Raw genomic sequence first — 17,726 nt, 5'->3', positions numbered from 1 at the left:
AACTAATGTCTCCTCTTCCAGTCACTTCCCTTCTTGTGTTTCAGAAGGAAGACAGCACTCAGTAGCTTAAAAACTTTCAGTAGCTTACCACAGTTTTTGAGATTAAAAGAAAAATGTTTATATTCAGTATTGAATCATTCAGGGTCTTGTGTAATTGGGCTGTTGTAGTTTCATTTGATGTCGAGGAGGAAATTAGCATGCAAGCCTAGTTGTAGCTCTGTGTACACAAAACTTCTCATCCCCTCAGATCCACCGTACTTTTTCTCTTCTCTCCTCTCTCAGTGTGTAAGCTGTTACCTTTATCTAGTATGTCTTTCCCTCACTGCAAAACTCCAACCTCTTGTAAAGATTCAGCTCAAGTGTCATCATCTCTGTGAAGTCACCTTTGATTTTCTCAGGCTGTGGGATCTCATGTCACATCATCTTACAACACCTCTGATTTTAAGTTTACATGTTGATGTCCTTTACTGGACTCTGAGCCAGATTTTAGCAAACTTTCTGTAAGAGGCCAAATAGTAAATTTTCAGACTTTGTGGGCCATATGGCTTCTGTTGCAGCTACTCACCTCTGCCATCGTTGTGAGAAAACAGACACAGACAACATGTAAACGAATGAGTGTGGCTGTGTTCCAGTAAAACTTTTTGTACAAAAATATAGTGGACTGGAAATGGCCTGGGGGCCATGGTCTGCCAGCCCTCGCTCTGCACTCTCGATGGTACAGATACAGACTTATTGTGCCTTTAATCTCCCACACCAGGCACAGCGTCCTTGGTACGCCCTCAATAAGTGTTTGTTGAAGGAATGATGGCAAAAATTGACAGCTGAAGTGATTATTCAAAGATGATATAGTACTTATTTTTTTGTTCACTTCAAAGTTAAGTTGAGACAGGTTTTTTATTTTAATGTAGATATGTTTGAGGGAAGAGATGTATAAAAGCAATAAAATCAGAAAGAAAGAACACATTTCAATTATTTATATCAGTAGTAAATAATTGGTTGTCTTTCCAAGGAAGGAAGTGTAAAAAAAAAATGATGTTTTTAAAGTCAATATGCTAATAAAATAATAGTATCTCTCTTTATGACTCAGATTTAATATGCGTTTTTTCAGTTTCATCTTCCCTGATGTAAAGCATATTCTCTTATTTGATTGTCAGAAAGTGATTTACTAGGCACGCAGTGCTCCTGCTCCTGCTGATAAGAATGGATCATGTCCTTTAGAAGTGCTGAGGGGAGGAGGGGTGGGCAGCCACAGGACTTAGATCTTCTGCAGCTAAAAAATATTTCTCTATTTTTTTTAGATTGATTTGGAATCAAACCCACAGAACAGAAGTCCTGAATCACGTTCTGGCATTGTTTATCCCCATCCCAAATTTCATCGCAAAGATAATCTCACCCCAAGACACATAAACCTTCCTCTCCCTGCCCCCCATGCCCAGTATGCCATCCCCGGTCGTCATTTTCATCCCCTCCCCCAGCTCCCGAGACCACCCTTCCCAATTCCGCAGCAGCACGCCTTGCTGAATCAGCAGCAGAGTAACTTGCCTGAACAGCCGAGCCCCGTGCCAGCCCAGCCCAGTCAGGTGGCCCCTCAGCTGGGCCCGCCGCCGCCTCAGCTCTCCCCTGCCTACCCGGCTGGCCCCGGCAGCGCGTTTTTCAATAACGCGGTTCCCCACCGACCACAGTCCCCGCCTGCAGAGGCTGTGGTTCCCGAGCAGCAGCCCCCACCCGTGCTGCAGGAGGGCCACAGTCCCCTGCGGGCCCTCGCACAGCCCGGCCCCATCCTGCCTTCACCTCTGAACAGCTTCCCGGACGAGAGCCCCCCGGGCCTGCCGATGGGGGAGGCTTTGGGTGAGTTCTCGTGTCACTGCAGGACGGGACAGCGTCTGAGAGTGTTTACTTCAGAGACATGTGCTGTACAGTATTCATTTGACTCAGGATTGAGTAACTTCTTCACATAACGCTGGCCAAAAAATCACTTAGTGTAATAATCAGAATCTAGTTCCAAATGCTACACAGAACTAAGCGTACAGTTGGTGTCAGGTTACGTCATGCTGTGGGTGAGGAGGAATCCCCATCATTACCGTGATTTAGTTACTGCAAAATTAGAAGTCCTGTTTTCTCCAAACTCACATGGTAGCCATGTCTCTGTGGAGAATATCTGATTGTAAAAATTCTTGAAGAAATTAACTGGAAACCCTAAATGCTGAAAACTTAAACTTGTTACAAATATGTTTACAGATCGTATGCACGGGAGTGTGGCTCTGGAAACCCTGAGGCAGCAGCATGTGCGGCTACAGCAGTGGAGCGAGCACCACGCCTATCTCAGTCAGGGCAGCCTCCCGTACCCGCACCATCACCACCCTCACCCGCACCTCCAGCACCTTCCCCAGCCGCCCGTTGGATTGCATCAGCCCCCAGTGAGAGCAGACTGGAAACTCCCCAGCAGTGCCGAAGATGAAGCAGAAACAACTGACTCACGGTCAGAAACAACTGACTCACACTCATTTCAGCAGACTGAAAAGGGCCCCTGAAATGTGGCCTGCTTACTGTTTTCTCTCTTGTATGTTGTCCGTTTAGCCTCATACTGGAATACTGTCCCAAAGAAATTGGATGCCAGCCTTCTAGGCAGCTGCTACACAGTTCTGTTGATTGACTCTAAAATACAGAACACCTTTTTAGAAGTAACTTTTGTGAAAACCTAGGCGTGGAAGGTCTGCTGTGGACCGTGCATTTATGTGGCCTCTGGCTTTGCAGTCTCTTGTGAAAGAGACATGTACCATCACTGTGGGTGTTTTTTCCGTATTCAGTCATAATGCAAAGAATGTAAAGAGAACAGAATTAAATTAGAGGTTAAAAGTTAAAAATTATAAATTTACTATCAATATATTTTTTGCACAAAATTCTACCCTCTTTTAAGTCAGATGTTTGAGTATTCAGTGCTCATTCTAAATTTGTTTTTATGGTGTGTCATTTGACTGCAGTGAAGCGTTTCCTAATCCCTTCTGAGTAAGATCCACTGTTACGGTGACCTTCTGTAACTGCCAGCTACCAAACGCATGGAAAGACAAGGACAGTTGCTTTTAAAGCCAAGGGGAAGAAAGAAATCAGATACTTGGGTATATTTAGTGTCTTCAGCTCAACATCTGTGAGCATTGATGCTTACTTTTGAGATGAATTAATGCTAGTTCTAGTTACTGTGCTTTTGTTTGTAAAAATTACACATGTAGTTGACTAAGCTCTCCTCATATTTCATCATCCTTACATAGGTTTCAAGACTTACTCAGAGAACTGTCTAATCGTGAGCAAAGTGAAACACGGGAACTAGCTGAAATGCCACCACCTCAATCAAGGCTTTTGCAATATAGACAAATTCAGACTAGGAGCCCACCAGCAGCCCCCTCGCCCCCGTCCGGCGCAGACCACAGCACCCACTTTCCAAACTTCACTGACAGCAGCAGAGACCTTGAAGTGGCCAACAGCCCGGCGTTCCCACAGCGCCTGCCGCCCCCGATGTTTAGCTCTCCTTTCTCGTTGCCATCTGAGCACCTCACCCCTCCTCTGAAATACCTGGCGCCTGATGGAGCTTGGACTTTTGCTAACTTACAGCAGAATCACCTGATGGGGCCGAGTTTCCCCTACGGCCTACCTCCATTGCCTCACAGGCCCCCGCAGAACCCTTTCGTGCAAATGCAGACCCACCAGCCCGCTGTTGGCCAGGAGCCGCTCCAGCCGCTGTCCTCTCGGACAGTGTCGTCCTCTTCGCTCCCCAGCTTAGAAGAGGTGCGTTTCTTTCTTCTCCATTTCTCCTTTCAGCAGGAGTTGATTGTGAGAAAAAATCACTATTTATTGGTTTGATAATGATAGTGGACAGATCTTACTGAATTTAATAGTCTTAAATTCTTGCAACTTAAAAGATTATCTTACGTAAATACAATCTTTTCTTGCAACTTATTTTTCAGCTACATTTTAAAGATTTATTTGTTTTTTATTGAAGCATAGCCGCTTTAGAATATTGTGTTAGTTTCAGGGGTATAGCAAAGCGATTTAGTTATATATATACATGTGTGTATATTTATTAATCTGTTTTCCATTGTGGGTTATTATGAGATACTGAATACTATTCCCTGTGTTACACAGCAAATCTATGTTGCTTATCTGTTTAATTTACAGCAGTTTGTATTAGTTAATCCCGTACTCCCAGTTTATCCCCCTTCCCCGCCTTTTGATAGCCGTAAGTTAATAGCCATATGTTTTCTACGACTGTGTGCCTGTTTCTGTTTTGTATGTAGGTTCATTTCTGTTATTTTACAGATTCTACATATAAATGGTATCATATAATACTTTGTCTGACTTCACTTAGAATGATAATCTCCAGGTCCGTCCATGTTGCTGCAAATGGCAAAATTCATTTTTTTTTGTAGCTGAATGGTATTCTATTTTATATACACACACACACACACATACATACACACACACACACACAGACATACATATCTCCCACTGTGTGTGTGTGTGTTAGTGTTAGTTGCTCAGTTGTATCTGACTCTTTATGACCCCGCAGACTGTAGCCCACCAGGCTCCTCTGTCCATGGGATTTCCCAGGTAAGAGTGCTGGAGTGTTTTGCCATTTCCTTCTCTAGGGGATCTTCCCAAGCCAGGAATCGAACCTGGGTCTTCCTCATTGTGGGCAGATTCTTTTCTGAGCCATAAGGAAGGCCCATATATATACATACACACATTTTCTTTATCCATTTACCTGTTACTGGACACTGAGTTTGGCTATTTTAAACAGAGCTGCTATGAACACTGGGGCACATGTATCTTTTCAAATGAGAATTTTTGTCTTTTCCAGATGTGTGCCCAGGCGTGAAGTGGCCAAACCATGTGGTAGCTCCAGTTCCAGTTGTTGAGGAGCCTCCACACTGTTCTCCACGGTGGCTGCTGCTCCACCTTGCACTCCACAAACAGTGCAGGAGGGTGCCCTTTCTCCACACCCTCTTTAGCATTTATTATTTGTAGACTTTTTAATGATAGCCAGTCTGACTAGTGTGAGGTGGTACCTTATTGTGGTTTTAATTTGTATTTCTCTAATAATTAGCGATGTTGAGCATCTTTTCATGTGCTTTTTGGCCATCTGTATCTCTTTGGAGAAATGTCTGTTTAGGTCTCCTGCCCATTTTTTGATTGGGTTGTTTGCTTTCTTGCCACTGAGTTGTATGAGTTATTTGTGTGCTTTGGAAATTAACCCTTTGATGGTGAGATCATTTACAAATATTTTTTCCATTCCTTAGGTTATCTTTTCATTTTGTTGATGATTTCCTTTGCTGTGCAAAAGCTTTTAAGTTTGATTAGGTCCCATTTGTTTATTTTTGCTTTTATTTCTTTTGCCTTGAGAGACTGATGTAAGAAAATACTGCTATGCGTTATGTCCAAAAATGTTGACTGTGTTCTCTTCTGGAAGTTTTTTGTTGTCATGTCTTATATTTAGGTCTTTAAACTATCTTAAGTATATTTTTGTATGTGAGATGAGGGAGTGTTCTAATTTCATTGATTTACCTGCATGTTCTTGGAATTCGTTTTCATTTTTCCCCTGTTACTGTGCTATTTCAGACCTTGTAGAAGGGTCATTGTTAAAACATGAAGCCTGTCGGAGCATTTTGTTGTAACTGTTTTAGAATATTTAACATCTGACTCACTTGAGTCTATTCATTCAAGAAGTTTTGTCCTATTTAATCTGGGGAAATGGAATTTAGTGTCTCATCTTTTTACTTACTTTATTTTTCTTAATTACAAGTTTGTTTATTAGAGTCCATGACCAGTGCTGGCTTTCTTAGCCAGCAGTGCTTTCTCCTGTCGCCCATCGCGGTGCTTTCTTAGCCTGGGGCAGTTAACATCTGATTCCCAGACGTCGGAATGTGCAGTGTTTAGCATAGAATTGGCAATGCTAAACTAAGCATTTTAAGGTAAACAGAATTTTTAAAAAAATATATTGATGTTACCAAAGAGCATCTTTATGGATCTTCACTGATATAAAAATCATAGTAATTCTAGATTATAAAACTTCAAAAATGGTACTATTTGGACTATAAAAATGTTGTCTAGCTATTCCTTTTAAGCTCAGTTATTAGAAATAAGAATGTGTAAAGTTCATGTGATCATTGTCAATCACAGATGTCTTAACACAGGGTAAACATTTAGAATTTTGAGATATGAAAATTCTTTTTATATAAAAATTTTTTTTACTTCGTTTTGGTGGTTCCTTAGTGATTTCTAAAGGCTTTAGAAATAATTTATTCATATTTTGCAAGTTTTCTGCTGTAGATGCTGATTAAAAAGTTAGGTGTCATAGGGACATTTATATATATCTTATTTGTCTGTTTTGGAGGTAATTTGTTCCAATTCACTATTTTATTCATTTGAAAGTATCCATTTTAGAGTAAAATTTAATGGATTTTCGTATATGCACAATATCATGCAGCAACCACCACCATCTAATTTTAGAACATTTTTGTCACCCTAAGAGAATCGCCGTAGCCATGGAGCAATCACTCCTCAACCCTCTCTGCCTCCAGTCCCCAACAACTCATAATCTGTTTTCTGACTCTGTAGAGACTTTTGGTATAAATGGAGTCATACATATGGTCTTCTGTGTTGTCTTTCATTTAGCGTCATGCTTCTGAAGCTCATCCACTTTGTAGCATGTACTGGTACCTCCTAATTCTTCATGGCTGAGTGATATTCTGTTGCATGGATATACTGCTATTTGTTTATCTGTTCATCATTTGATGAACATGTGGGTTGTTTCTTTTTTTTCTTTTGCTATTATGAATAATGTATCTGTGTGCATTCATGAACAAATTTTGTTCGAAAGTATATTTTCAGTTCTCTTGTACCTGTAATTCTTGGGTCATATGGTAACTCTGTTTTTGAGGGGCAGCCAAACTGTTTTCCACAGTGTCTTGCATCATTTTATATTCTAATTTGTCCTTTTTTAAAAAAAATTATAGCCTTCTAGTGGGTGTGAAATAGTATTTCATTTTGGTTTGCATTTCCCTAACAACTAATGATGGTGAACATCTTCTAATACATGTATTGGCCATTTTTGTACATCTTCTTTGTAGAAATGTCTATTCAGATCCTTTGCTTTGAAAGACAATTGTCTTTGTGTTGTGGAGCCATACGAATTTTTATGTATATCTTAATTACTAGGTTCTTATCACATAATTCGGAGAAGGCAATGGCACCCCACTCCAGTACTCTTGCCTGGAAAATCCCACGGACAGAGGACCCTGGTAGGCTGCAGTCCATGGGGTCACTAAAAGTTGGACACGACTGAGCAATTTCACTTTAACTTTTCACTTTCATGCATTGGAGAAGGAAATGGCAACCCACTCCAGTGTTCTTGCCTGGAGAATCTCAGGGACGGGGGAGCCTGGTGGGCTGCTGTTTATGGGGTCGCACAGAGTTGGACACGACTGAAGCGACTTAGCAGCAGCAGTAGCAGTATCACATAATTTGCAGTATTTCCTCCCATTTTGTGGACTGTCTTTTCACCCTCTTGAGAGTATCCTTTGATGCAGCAAAGGCTTTAATTTAGATAAGGTCCAATTCATCTGTTTTTCCTTTGGTCATCATGCTTCTGGTGTCATGTCTAAGAAATGTTTGTCTACTCCAAGGTCACAGAGATTTACATCTACCTTTCCTAGTTTTATAGTTTTAGTTCTTACGTTTAATTCTCTGATTCATTCTGAAATAATTTTTGTGCATTTTGTGAGGTAGGTGTCTTAATTCATTATTTTACGTGTGGTTGTTTAGTTTTCTTTGCACCATTTGTTGAAAAGACTGTTCTTTTTCCAGTTTATGATCTTAGCAACCTTGTCAAACATCAACTGATCCTAGACCTTTGGGTTTACAGCTCGACTCCTAAGTTTTGTTCATTGATCTCTGTCCTTATGCTGACCACACTGGCTTGTATACCATCTCTGGCTTTGTCCTGAGTTTCCTGTTCGGAAGTGTGAGCCTTTGTACTTTGTTCTTCTGTTTCAAGATAGTTTTGGCTATTTTGGGTTCTTTGAATTACCATATTGAACTTAGGGTAGTTTGTCAGTTTCTGCAAAAAAGAGCAAGCTGGGATTTTAAAAGGGATTGCTTTCAATTTGTAGATTAACTTGGGAAGTATAGACATCTTAACAATATAAAGTCTTCTGGTACCTGAACATGAGATGTCTTTGAAAATTTCTTTCAGTGGTGTTTTTTAATTTTCCAATTATTTCTTACACTTCCTTTGTTAAATTTATTCCAAGTATATTTTTGTGCTATTGTAAATGTTTTCTTAATTTCCGTTTTTTTTGATTGTTCACTACTAGTGTTTAGAAATACAGTTGACTGTGTATTGATTGTATATCTTCAGACTTGCAGAGCTCTTCATTAGCTCTAACAGATTTTTTTTGTGGGTAATTTGGATTTTTTTATATAGAAGATAATGTCGTCTACATATATAATTTTGTTCTTTCTTTCTAACGTAGATGTCTTTTATTTCTTTTTCTTGCTTAATTGCCCTAGCCAGAACTTCTAGTTTAATGTCTAAGGTATATATTTGGCAAAATTAGAGAAAACAGATATTGCTGGGTTCTGTTTCCAGATTTCCTGCTGTTGTTGATTTCTTCTGATTTCATACCATGTGGTTGGAGAACATACTTTGTATAATTCTATTATTTAAAAAATTTTTGAGACTTGTTTGATGTGCCTGAAACACTGGTGCACTGGAGAAGAATGTGTGCCTTGCTCTTGTCGGATGGAGGGTTCTGTGGACTTGTTGGGTCTCTTCGGTTTATATTGTTGTTCACAGTTTGTCTTTCCCGTGGATCTGCTGTTTAGGTCTTATATCTGTTATTGAAAGGAGAATGTTGCAGTCTCTAGCTGTTGTTGTTGAATTGTCTGTTTCTCCTTTTAATTCTGTCAGGTTATACTTCATCATGTTATTTTGGAGTTCTGTCTTTAGGTTTTATATATTTATAGTTGTTATATCATCTTGATAGATTAACCTTTCATCATTATATGATGTCCTTTGTCTCTCCTAACAATTTCTGTCTTCAAGTGTGTTTTTTTCTGACATTTGTAAAGCCACTCCAGCTCACTTTTGGTTATTGTTTGCATGGACTGTCTTTTTCTCATCTTTTTGCTTTTTTATTTTGTTGTCATTTGTCTATTGACATTTCTGAACTAATTTTTTAATTTTAAATTTTGAAGTAATTTTTTAAAGTCTGTAATTGTTATGTGTGGCCTCTTGATGTTTTTCTTCGAAGGGCTGAGTAATTGACTAGTCATTGCCAAGAGATCTCCTTAAAGGCTCAGGACCAAAGACATTGTCCAGTTTTGCAGAGGTGTGTATGTGTGTGTGTGTGTGCGCGTGCGTGCACTTTGCACACTGAGCTGGGCAGTTCACATGTCTGCTTTAACTTTCACTTCCTGCCTCTCCAGGCTCTAGCTCAGCCAGAGGGGAGAACTCTTCAGGCCTGTCCTGAGTGGGTGCACAGCATGTCTGTGGTCTTCTGGATTCCCAGGAAGGAATAGGTCAGAGCTAATCAAGGTCTTTCTTCCCTGAAATGTCTTACACCTTGGCCTTTCCTCCAGAGCTTTCTGGCTAGTCTGTTGCCAGTCCAGTCGCTGCCCATCGCTTCAGGCAGCAGCAACGAACTCATTGGCCTTGTCAGTACTTGCAACACGGCCCCTTCGGCGCTGGCTGAGTTCTGGGGTCGATAAGAGAAGTCAGGTGTTGTTTTGTACCAGAAAGGCCAAAATAAATAATTACAGCTCTGTGGCAGTGAGGCCCTTCTGCTCTGATACTGGTGCTGGAAAATGGAGGGTCTTATTTTTAAGACTACTAGGGGAATGGGACTAGGGTAAGTTAAAGTACCACAAATCTTGCTGTTCTTACTAAGTTTTCCTGGTTTTTCTTGAGTAAGTGTTCCCCGGCTTTAATTTTCTGAATTCCAAGAAAGTTGATTGTGACAGTTTTTGTCAGTTTTTTTCATTGCTTTTATGGTGTTCCTTATTCCACCATTTTTACTGCTAACACTTGTGATACTTTAACTAGTCAAATGAATTCATAATGTGTGGGGGAAGTAGCATGCCAAAGTTTTTATACGGTTTTATAAAGTTTCATACTTTGGTAAATAATGCTGAATACTGAATACTATACTTAAAATCATTGATCTATTTAAACATTTCTTATTTTTGGAATTTAGTTCTTTATACCTTCACGCTCTTAACATTTGTTATTACTGTTTAGCTGTGAGGGTATGAATAAGTGCTTTCAATTGTCATTGGGTTCTCAGAGTAAAATTACTTTTGCAAAAACATTTGGTCATCTTTATTTTGATGCATGCAATTCACGAATGATGACTAACTTGCAACACTGAAGAAAATACCTTGACAAAGAAAAATATGTTTACCACATTTGCAGGTTTTGATGTTTATTGTGAATTCCTTCATTGCTAGGAGCCTTGATAGATGAGGCTTAAGCAGGATGAAAATACCCAGATGTGAGCAGCTAGCTTGAGCAGACGGGTTTTCATACTGTGTTTTGCTTGTTTTTTCTTTTTTATAATAATTTTGATTTTGTATTAACAAAAGATGTACCTGTTCAGCATGGAAAGTGTGGAAGCTAGAGCAATTATTCCTAATTTTGTCATACCAAGATAGCTACTGTAATGCCAGGAAGGAGGAAATTTCCTCTGCCCTTCTAGGTTCTTCCGGCTGGCATAAGAATTAAATTGACATGATGAAACAGATGAATAGGAGAAACATCAAACCAGGTTTAATAACTGTCTGTACATGGGTGAGATCCAAGAAAACTGAGTAACTCACCAAAATGCTTGAAGCCCTTACCTCAGGTACCGTCTTCAACTGAAGACTAAAGGATGTGGGGTAGCTGGGTGTTCCGAGTGGAGGGAGGCAGCCAGCTGACAGGGAGAGGGAAAAGCACAGGTGTGGTGTGGTGCTTGCCCACAGCGCAGAAGCAAGGGGACTGGAGAGGAATCTTGACAGACAGACTTTGCTGGCTTCCTCCCTGGCTGGACCCCTGGTTCGCACTGTATTTCTCTCAGGCCCTCTAGCTGCATTCTTTTAGACGGTGAAGGGGAAGGGAGGTTCTTCCTGAGTCTTTCAGGCCTTACAGACAGTCAGCCTAAATGAATCCTCATGCCAGAGAGACGGTTTTGGGGTGGCCACTTTTGTTCTCCTGCAGTGACAGGTAGCGCTTCGTAGCACTCACAGGTGAGAGCACACGACTGATTAGTGGAGGGGGATTGCTTGTTGAAGGTACGAAACAACTTTTTCCCTAGTTGCTGTGCTCAGTTATGTCACCCCATCAGACCTTTCTCCCCACCAGGTCAAGATCCCTAAAGGTGACCTTCATACTATTCTGTGACACTCTTTGCAACTTAAAACTCATAGAATTTTTAGTATTTTTAGGTGCTTAAAGCTTTACTCCATCAGTTTCCCTTACCTGCTTCACTGGGCCCTCAGCTGCCTGGATGAGGCTGGGGCTCTGAGTCTGGCAGAGGTGTCTGCGCTCTCACCCACGTCTAATTCTTTGCCACTGTGATGGAGTAAGGAGAACAAAGGGCAAAGGGTCTTCCTTACCTGGCCCAGGTTACAGACCACTCCTGATTGGCTCCAGTTTGATTTCAAATTTCAGTGTAAGCTTGAGGTTATGATTCAGTTTTCTCCAAATATTTAGCCAGTTGTTTTCATGCTCTTTATTAAATTATTGCATTTTCACGGAATAGAATAGTAGCTTTCTTGTCAAATACTAAATTCTTTCTAACAGCACTGAAATGCAAAGAGAAACAATAGAAGTTAACTCTGACTTCTGAGCTTCCAAGGATTCAGTTTCTAGTACTTTGGCGTGACTCGGATTTTTTCGGGGGTGATTTTGATCTGAGTGGGTTTCCGCTTTGCACGATAACTTTAGAGTCTAACCTCTGAGACGCGCTTCTTCAGTATACTCTGCAGTGTCTCTGGACTTCGGCTTTCTGCCTCATCTGTCTATGTGTCTCTGTACCAGAATTACACTGTTGTAATTTTTGAGGCTTTCTGGTCTTCTGATTGGATGGTGTGAAGTGTCTCCCTTATTACTTCTTTTTTTCTTCCAGTCACTGTCCAAAAGTGCAGGACAGAGGAGGTTATTCTCTGGTTTTTGTACTAGAAACTTAGAATACCTGTATGAACACCTCCCCCTGAGACAGAAGCTAAAACCTTTCTGAGGTTTTAATTTTAGTGACATTGAGTGGGTAGCTTACACTGGAGGAATTTTGTCTTTAAAAATATTTTAAACCTCTGACTTAGGAACTGGTACAGTCTCCAATATTTTAATTCTTTTTTCCTTCTTCCCTCCCTCCCTTCCTTTTTTCTTTGTGTTCTGAATGTTCCTCTGTAAAATTCTGTAATATTTTCATTTCTGGTTGAATGTATCCTTAGATTGGTTTTTCCTTGCTGTTTGTTATGAATAGGACCTTCTTTTCCCCATTATACTTTCTAGTCATTTTGTCTTGAGAGACAAATCCTCATTCTTCTTAGGTGGAGATAGTTTTATCATGTAAAAAAACTTTTGTTTAACATAGAGCCAGCACTGCTGATACTGGTGCAGAGCCAAGTTCTTATCATTTAAGATGCACTTACCATGAGATAGTTTGTTTAAAAGTGCTCAATTAGTAATAAATGGAAAATTCTTTTTAAAATGCCATTGTAAAAGTCTCCAAATGGTTATGAAGCTGTACATGTTTGTGCTGCAGTGGTGGTATTGTAGGTGGCCTGCTAAAGAAAACAGAATTCTCATAAGTCGCCAATTTTGATCGGCTTCCTATAAATCAGCATTTACTTATACCATCTTAGAGATGACATGTAAGTCTGTGTGATGTTATCTGCTTTGAAATAATTCTGTCTTATATGTAGGCTTTTGAACAAAGACACTTTTGACCTATCTATTTATTTTCATTTTTTCTTTGAATCAACTCTGTTTTGAGCTTAGTTTTCAGTACATTTTCAGGAAGTACTTGTCCTTCGGTACTCGATTTCAATACTGTTGTCTGATCATCCTCCCATCCCCCCACCCCAGCTCTCCAGCCAGGTCTCCTTCTGTGGAACACGGTATTACTGTACAAATGGAGCTAGAAGGCTATATTTTTGGCTGATTGACGTGTTCTGCCTGTCCTGACTTTAAAGGTGGATGACGATAGCTCATGATTGATGTTGCATAACCAGGTAGTGCTCTCTTCTCAGAGAGCGCGTCACTGCGTGGCCTCACAAACATCTAATGCGTATAACAGAGACAGTGATCGACAGATTAATAAATCAGACCTCTATTCATGCTCAAATTATCAAAGCTAATCATTTAAATGAGATGTTCTCTTTTAATTAAGGTTTCTGGCACCGTAGTTAATGAGACTTGGAATTTCCACCAGAGCATTTAGCTCTTCCTTAGTGATCAGCTTTGATAGTATAATTGTAAGTAGAGCCCTGATTCATTAAGTTGCTAACCTCTCCCCCGGTTTTTATTTATACATATACACGTGAAATGAATGGCCAGCTAACCCTATATATTAGAGATGGACCTTTTAAGACAGCGGTAAGCAGACTCTGAATTTTTGCTTAAACTGACAGCAGTCTTTAAAAATAGAAATTCATACATGAAATTAGTCATTTAGCTTTTTCTTCTTAAATGTATTTGGAACTTTAGCATTATACTTTGATTTTTAGAAGGAAACATTAGCAGTAGACTTAGAAAATAATGATCATATGTTTAGCAACATAATGAATTCACAGTTTAAACACGAAGAATGTTTGTGAACACACAGTATGTGTGAAGCTGATACTGAACCCAGGTGTAAGGATCTCTGACAGAGGAAAATAAGACTTTAAGGAGTAAGCAGTGAAATTATTTCAATTATTATTTTTATTTATTATTATTTTTATTATTTTATTTATTATTATTTCAATTATTAGACCTGAGGACTCTAAAATTAAATCTGCATGCCAGTCATTGGTAGAGTTGCCATCTAAAAGTAACAGAATATTCGGATTGGCAGGAGATGTAGGTAGAAAGAGTAGTCTCTTTAGGAAAAAAATGAGAGCTGGGCAAAAACAACAGGAAACAAAAAATGGTCAGGAAATAAGAAAAGAAGAAACAAAATAAACGATGAAAAGTATAACTTATATATTTAAACAGCCTAAGGGTCCTAAGTGTCAGTCAGTTCAGTTCAGTCGCTCAGTCGTGCGACTCTTTGCAGCCCCATGAATCGCAGCACCCCAGGCCTCCCTGTCCATCACCATCTCCCGGAGTTCACCCAGACTCACGTCCATCAAGTCAGTGATGCCATCCAGCCATCTCATCCTCTGTCATCCCCTTCTCCTCCTGCCCCCAATCCCTCCCAGCATCAGAGTCTTTTCCAATGAGTCACCTCTTCGCATGACGTGGCCAAAGTACTGGAGTTTCAGCTTTAGCATCATTCCTTCCAAAGAAATCCCAGGGCTGATCTCCTTCAGAATGGACTGGTTGGATCTCCTTGCAGTCCAAGGGGCTCTCAAGAGTCTTCTCCAACACCACAGTTCAAAAGCATCAGTTCTTCGGCGCTCAGTTTTCTTCACAGTCCAACTCTCACATCCATACATGACCACTGGAAAAACCATAGCCTAGGTGGAAATAAAAGGACATTCTCTGTCAAAAATACATAAATTTTTTATAGGCAAGGGATCTTTTTCTCAAATTTTTGTTAGTGAGCCCTTCTTTCTCAACGTACTTCATAGGAATTTCCATCTGGGGAAAAAAAATCTGAAATTTTGAACTCATTGTGCGTAATGGATTTCATTGTGTTGGAAGAGTGTAATTTCCTCATTTCTGTCTCACGACAGGGGACCAGGGAGACCAGTGTGGTTCTCCCTCAGAGTTTTATTTGGCAGAGGATGGTGCACCCTCGAAGCGTGAGGGCCTTGCTTTCTCTGTTTATAGGTTTTGTCTCTTCCCCAGAACCAGCCTTATGCAAATTAGGGCTAGCCTGGAAGGGGGAGTGTTTGTCTCACTTGAGGTTCTCACTCACGTCAGTGGGTTTTTCCTTTGTTCCCTTCTCGTGGACTTTTCCCTTTGTCTTTTAGCCACTGCCATTGTGGACTCCTTGTTCCTATTCTAACTACCTAACAATTGTAATCAATTAGCATGCTTTCAGTAGTTTTTTTTTTTTTAATTTAAGTAACTTAAATAGGCTTTATATGGCATAACTTTATTTTAGCAGATACATCAAATTGTTGATGACTGTTAAAGTTGATGGATTATGTTTGGATATTTTAATAATAAAAAGTTTAAATATATTGTCATTGATTAGAACTTTGATTTACTGAAGACTTTAAAGTAAAACTTAGAACACTGGAATTAGCTGAGGCCTTGAAGATCATTTATTCTGCCTCTTCCTTTTAAGGCTGTAACAGACATTAGTTTTGTACTTGAGTAGAACCACCACCACCCTTCACACGTAAAGCCTTTAGAATGTGATCCCCTACAGTTTTTGATTGTGCTGAACACTCAGGGCGTGGTAATGAAAAGAAGTGCTTTGTTTTGACTCTGAGAGCTAAGCTTCTTCGCGGCAGACCTCGGTAAGAGGGGCGCACTGTGCAGGCTGCTGTGGCCACTCGTTCACGCCCTGCCCGTCCAAGGAGAGCAAAGCAGTCGAGAAGCTGGGTCGCTGCACCCAATGCCGTAAAGTAATAGCTGCAGCAAAGACATTTCAAATGTACTGATTAAATTCACAGTTGACAGTAGTTAGAATGGTTAATATTCTAGAAAGTAGGAAATTCAGAATGATCTTAACCATTGGGAGAAAAAAATACCTTTAAAGTAGAGTAAAACTAAAGTTGAATTTAGATACTATACATAAAGGCAGAAAAACAGTAAAAATATATGAGAAAGGATTGATGAGGCGGAAGTACTGGAGTTGTCACTTGCCTTTTTCACCCAGTAGCTAAAACTTTGGAAATGCAGAAGTGACCCGGACATCCCTTATTTGACAGTGAGAGTCTCTCCTCCCTCCCTCCTTCCTTCTGCTTCAGGGCAGCCAGTCCAGGCCCACTCCCTCCCCCAGCTCATATCCTTGTGGTTCCATCTGTGGTGATCACTCTCACGTGCTTACTCTACAGTTTTCCCCATTTAATTGACCTGACAATATCTGCTTGTGCTGTCTTACATTTTATCCCCCCCAAATCCTGCTATTTCTGTGCCTATTTATCTCTCTCTCTTCTTTGTAATCTAACATCCAGTTCCTGATTTCTGATTTTTTGTAACAACAAAGGTAAAAGGAAGTTCCCTCCCAGTCATAATTGTTGCAGAAGGGGAGTCCCTTCCAGGGCCTGAAACTGGGCTCTTGTCTGACACTCGGAAACGAATTGTCTGAGGGGACGCATGTGCTGACAAAGCAAGAGATTTTATTGAGAAGGGCGCCCCCAAGGAGAGCAGCAGGGTAAGGGAACGCAGGAGAACAGCTCTGCCACGAGGCTCGCAGTCTCGGCGTTTATGGTGATGGCATTAGTTTCCAGTTGTCTTCAGCCAATCATTCTGACTCAGTCCTTCCTGGTGGTGCCTTGTTCAGCCAAGACGGATGCCAGAGAGAAGGATTCTGGGAGGTGGTCGGACATGGGGTGTCTCTTTCTGACCTTTCCCGAACTCTTCCGGTTGATGGTAGCTTATTAGTTCCATGTTCCTTACCAGGCCCTCCTGTCATAAAACAACTCATGCAAATAGTTGCTATGGTGCCTGGCCACTGCCGGGAGCCGGCATATTGCATATTGAGTGCATATTGCGTATTGAGTGCAGCACTTTCCACAGCATCATCTTTCAGGATCTGGAATGGCTCAACTGGAATTCTATCACTGCCGGGAGCCAGCGTGAGGAACTCCGCCCATGACAAAGGTCATGAGGAAGGAGGCTCGGCATACGCAAAGGCGGGATCGAGCCTCAGGAGTCCCCCATCTACCCCCAAATCCAGAGTCTGCCTACTTTCTGCTTTGTGCTCTCACCTACACCTCTGACTTTACGGGGGGCTGTCCCCCACTACCTCTCTCTGAAAAAAGAGTTAGCTTACAGCTCCAGTTAACAGTTTCTGGGTGTGACAGTGTTCAACCTACAAACTCCTTTGGAAATCCTCTAGCCTGCCTGAATAGGTTTTTCCGGCCACATGTGATTGCTCAGAGCCTCCCAACTGTGAGAGGCATGAGATGTTCTAAACTGTCTAAATACAGATTCCTTTGAGCAGTTAAAAGATTGATTAGAAATTGTATTGGTGAAGGGATTTTCACTTGTTGGGCCAATGTTTGCTGCTAAGTTTCTATATCCCTTACCTGCTGTGTCCCTGGCAGTGTATTGATTAATATAATTGGTGTAAATAGTAGCTTTAATGTTTGTAACCTGGGACCCTTGAGTTAATTCTTTTTCTTGTTATAGCCCACCACACCTTTGCCCTGTAGGAATGCAACTTTATCTAATGCTTTTGGAGGGTGGCTCCTGACCGATCACCTTTAGAGAAAAATAAGTTTTCTGAAGAAAGGGTCTTAAAATGTCAACAGGCCTCTGGGCCAGAAGATGATGCAAATCACCTAAGCTTTTGCATATGATAAGTTTGCAGGAAGAAAGCCTGGCTTGCTGCATGACTCTACCCCTTCCCCCATTATCCTCTATGCAT

At 40.7% G+C, this 17,726-nt stretch overlaps 1 protein-coding gene across 9 annotated transcripts in view; it reads left to right on the top strand.

The window, feature by feature from the left end:
• The window catches only part of HELZ (helicase with zinc finger), a 152,316-nt gene that overhangs the window by 120,347 nt on the left and 14,243 nt on the right, over positions 1-17,726 (top strand). For all 9 annotated transcript variants that reach the window (XM_070774251.1, XM_070774252.1, XM_070774245.1 and 6 more), the window contains 3 exons: positions 1,299-1,848; positions 2,239-2,479; positions 3,267-3,780. In XM_070774251.1, coding sequence (XP_070630352.1) covers positions 1,299-1,848; positions 2,239-2,479; positions 3,267-3,780 — 1,305 coding nt within the window. The remainder of the gene's footprint in view (positions 1-1,298; positions 1,849-2,238; positions 2,480-3,266; positions 3,781-17,726) is intronic.

This window comes from Bos indicus, chromosome 19 (assembly GCF_029378745.1).
Source record: "Bos indicus isolate NIAB-ARS_2022 breed Sahiwal x Tharparkar chromosome 19, NIAB-ARS_B.indTharparkar_mat_pri_1.0, whole genome shotgun sequence".
In the NCBI taxonomy this organism is placed as follows: domain Eukaryota; kingdom Metazoa; phylum Chordata; class Mammalia; order Artiodactyla; family Bovidae; genus Bos; species Bos indicus.
Note: the sequence above shows the minus strand (reverse complement) of the source record. Positions and strands in the feature narration are given on the sequence as shown.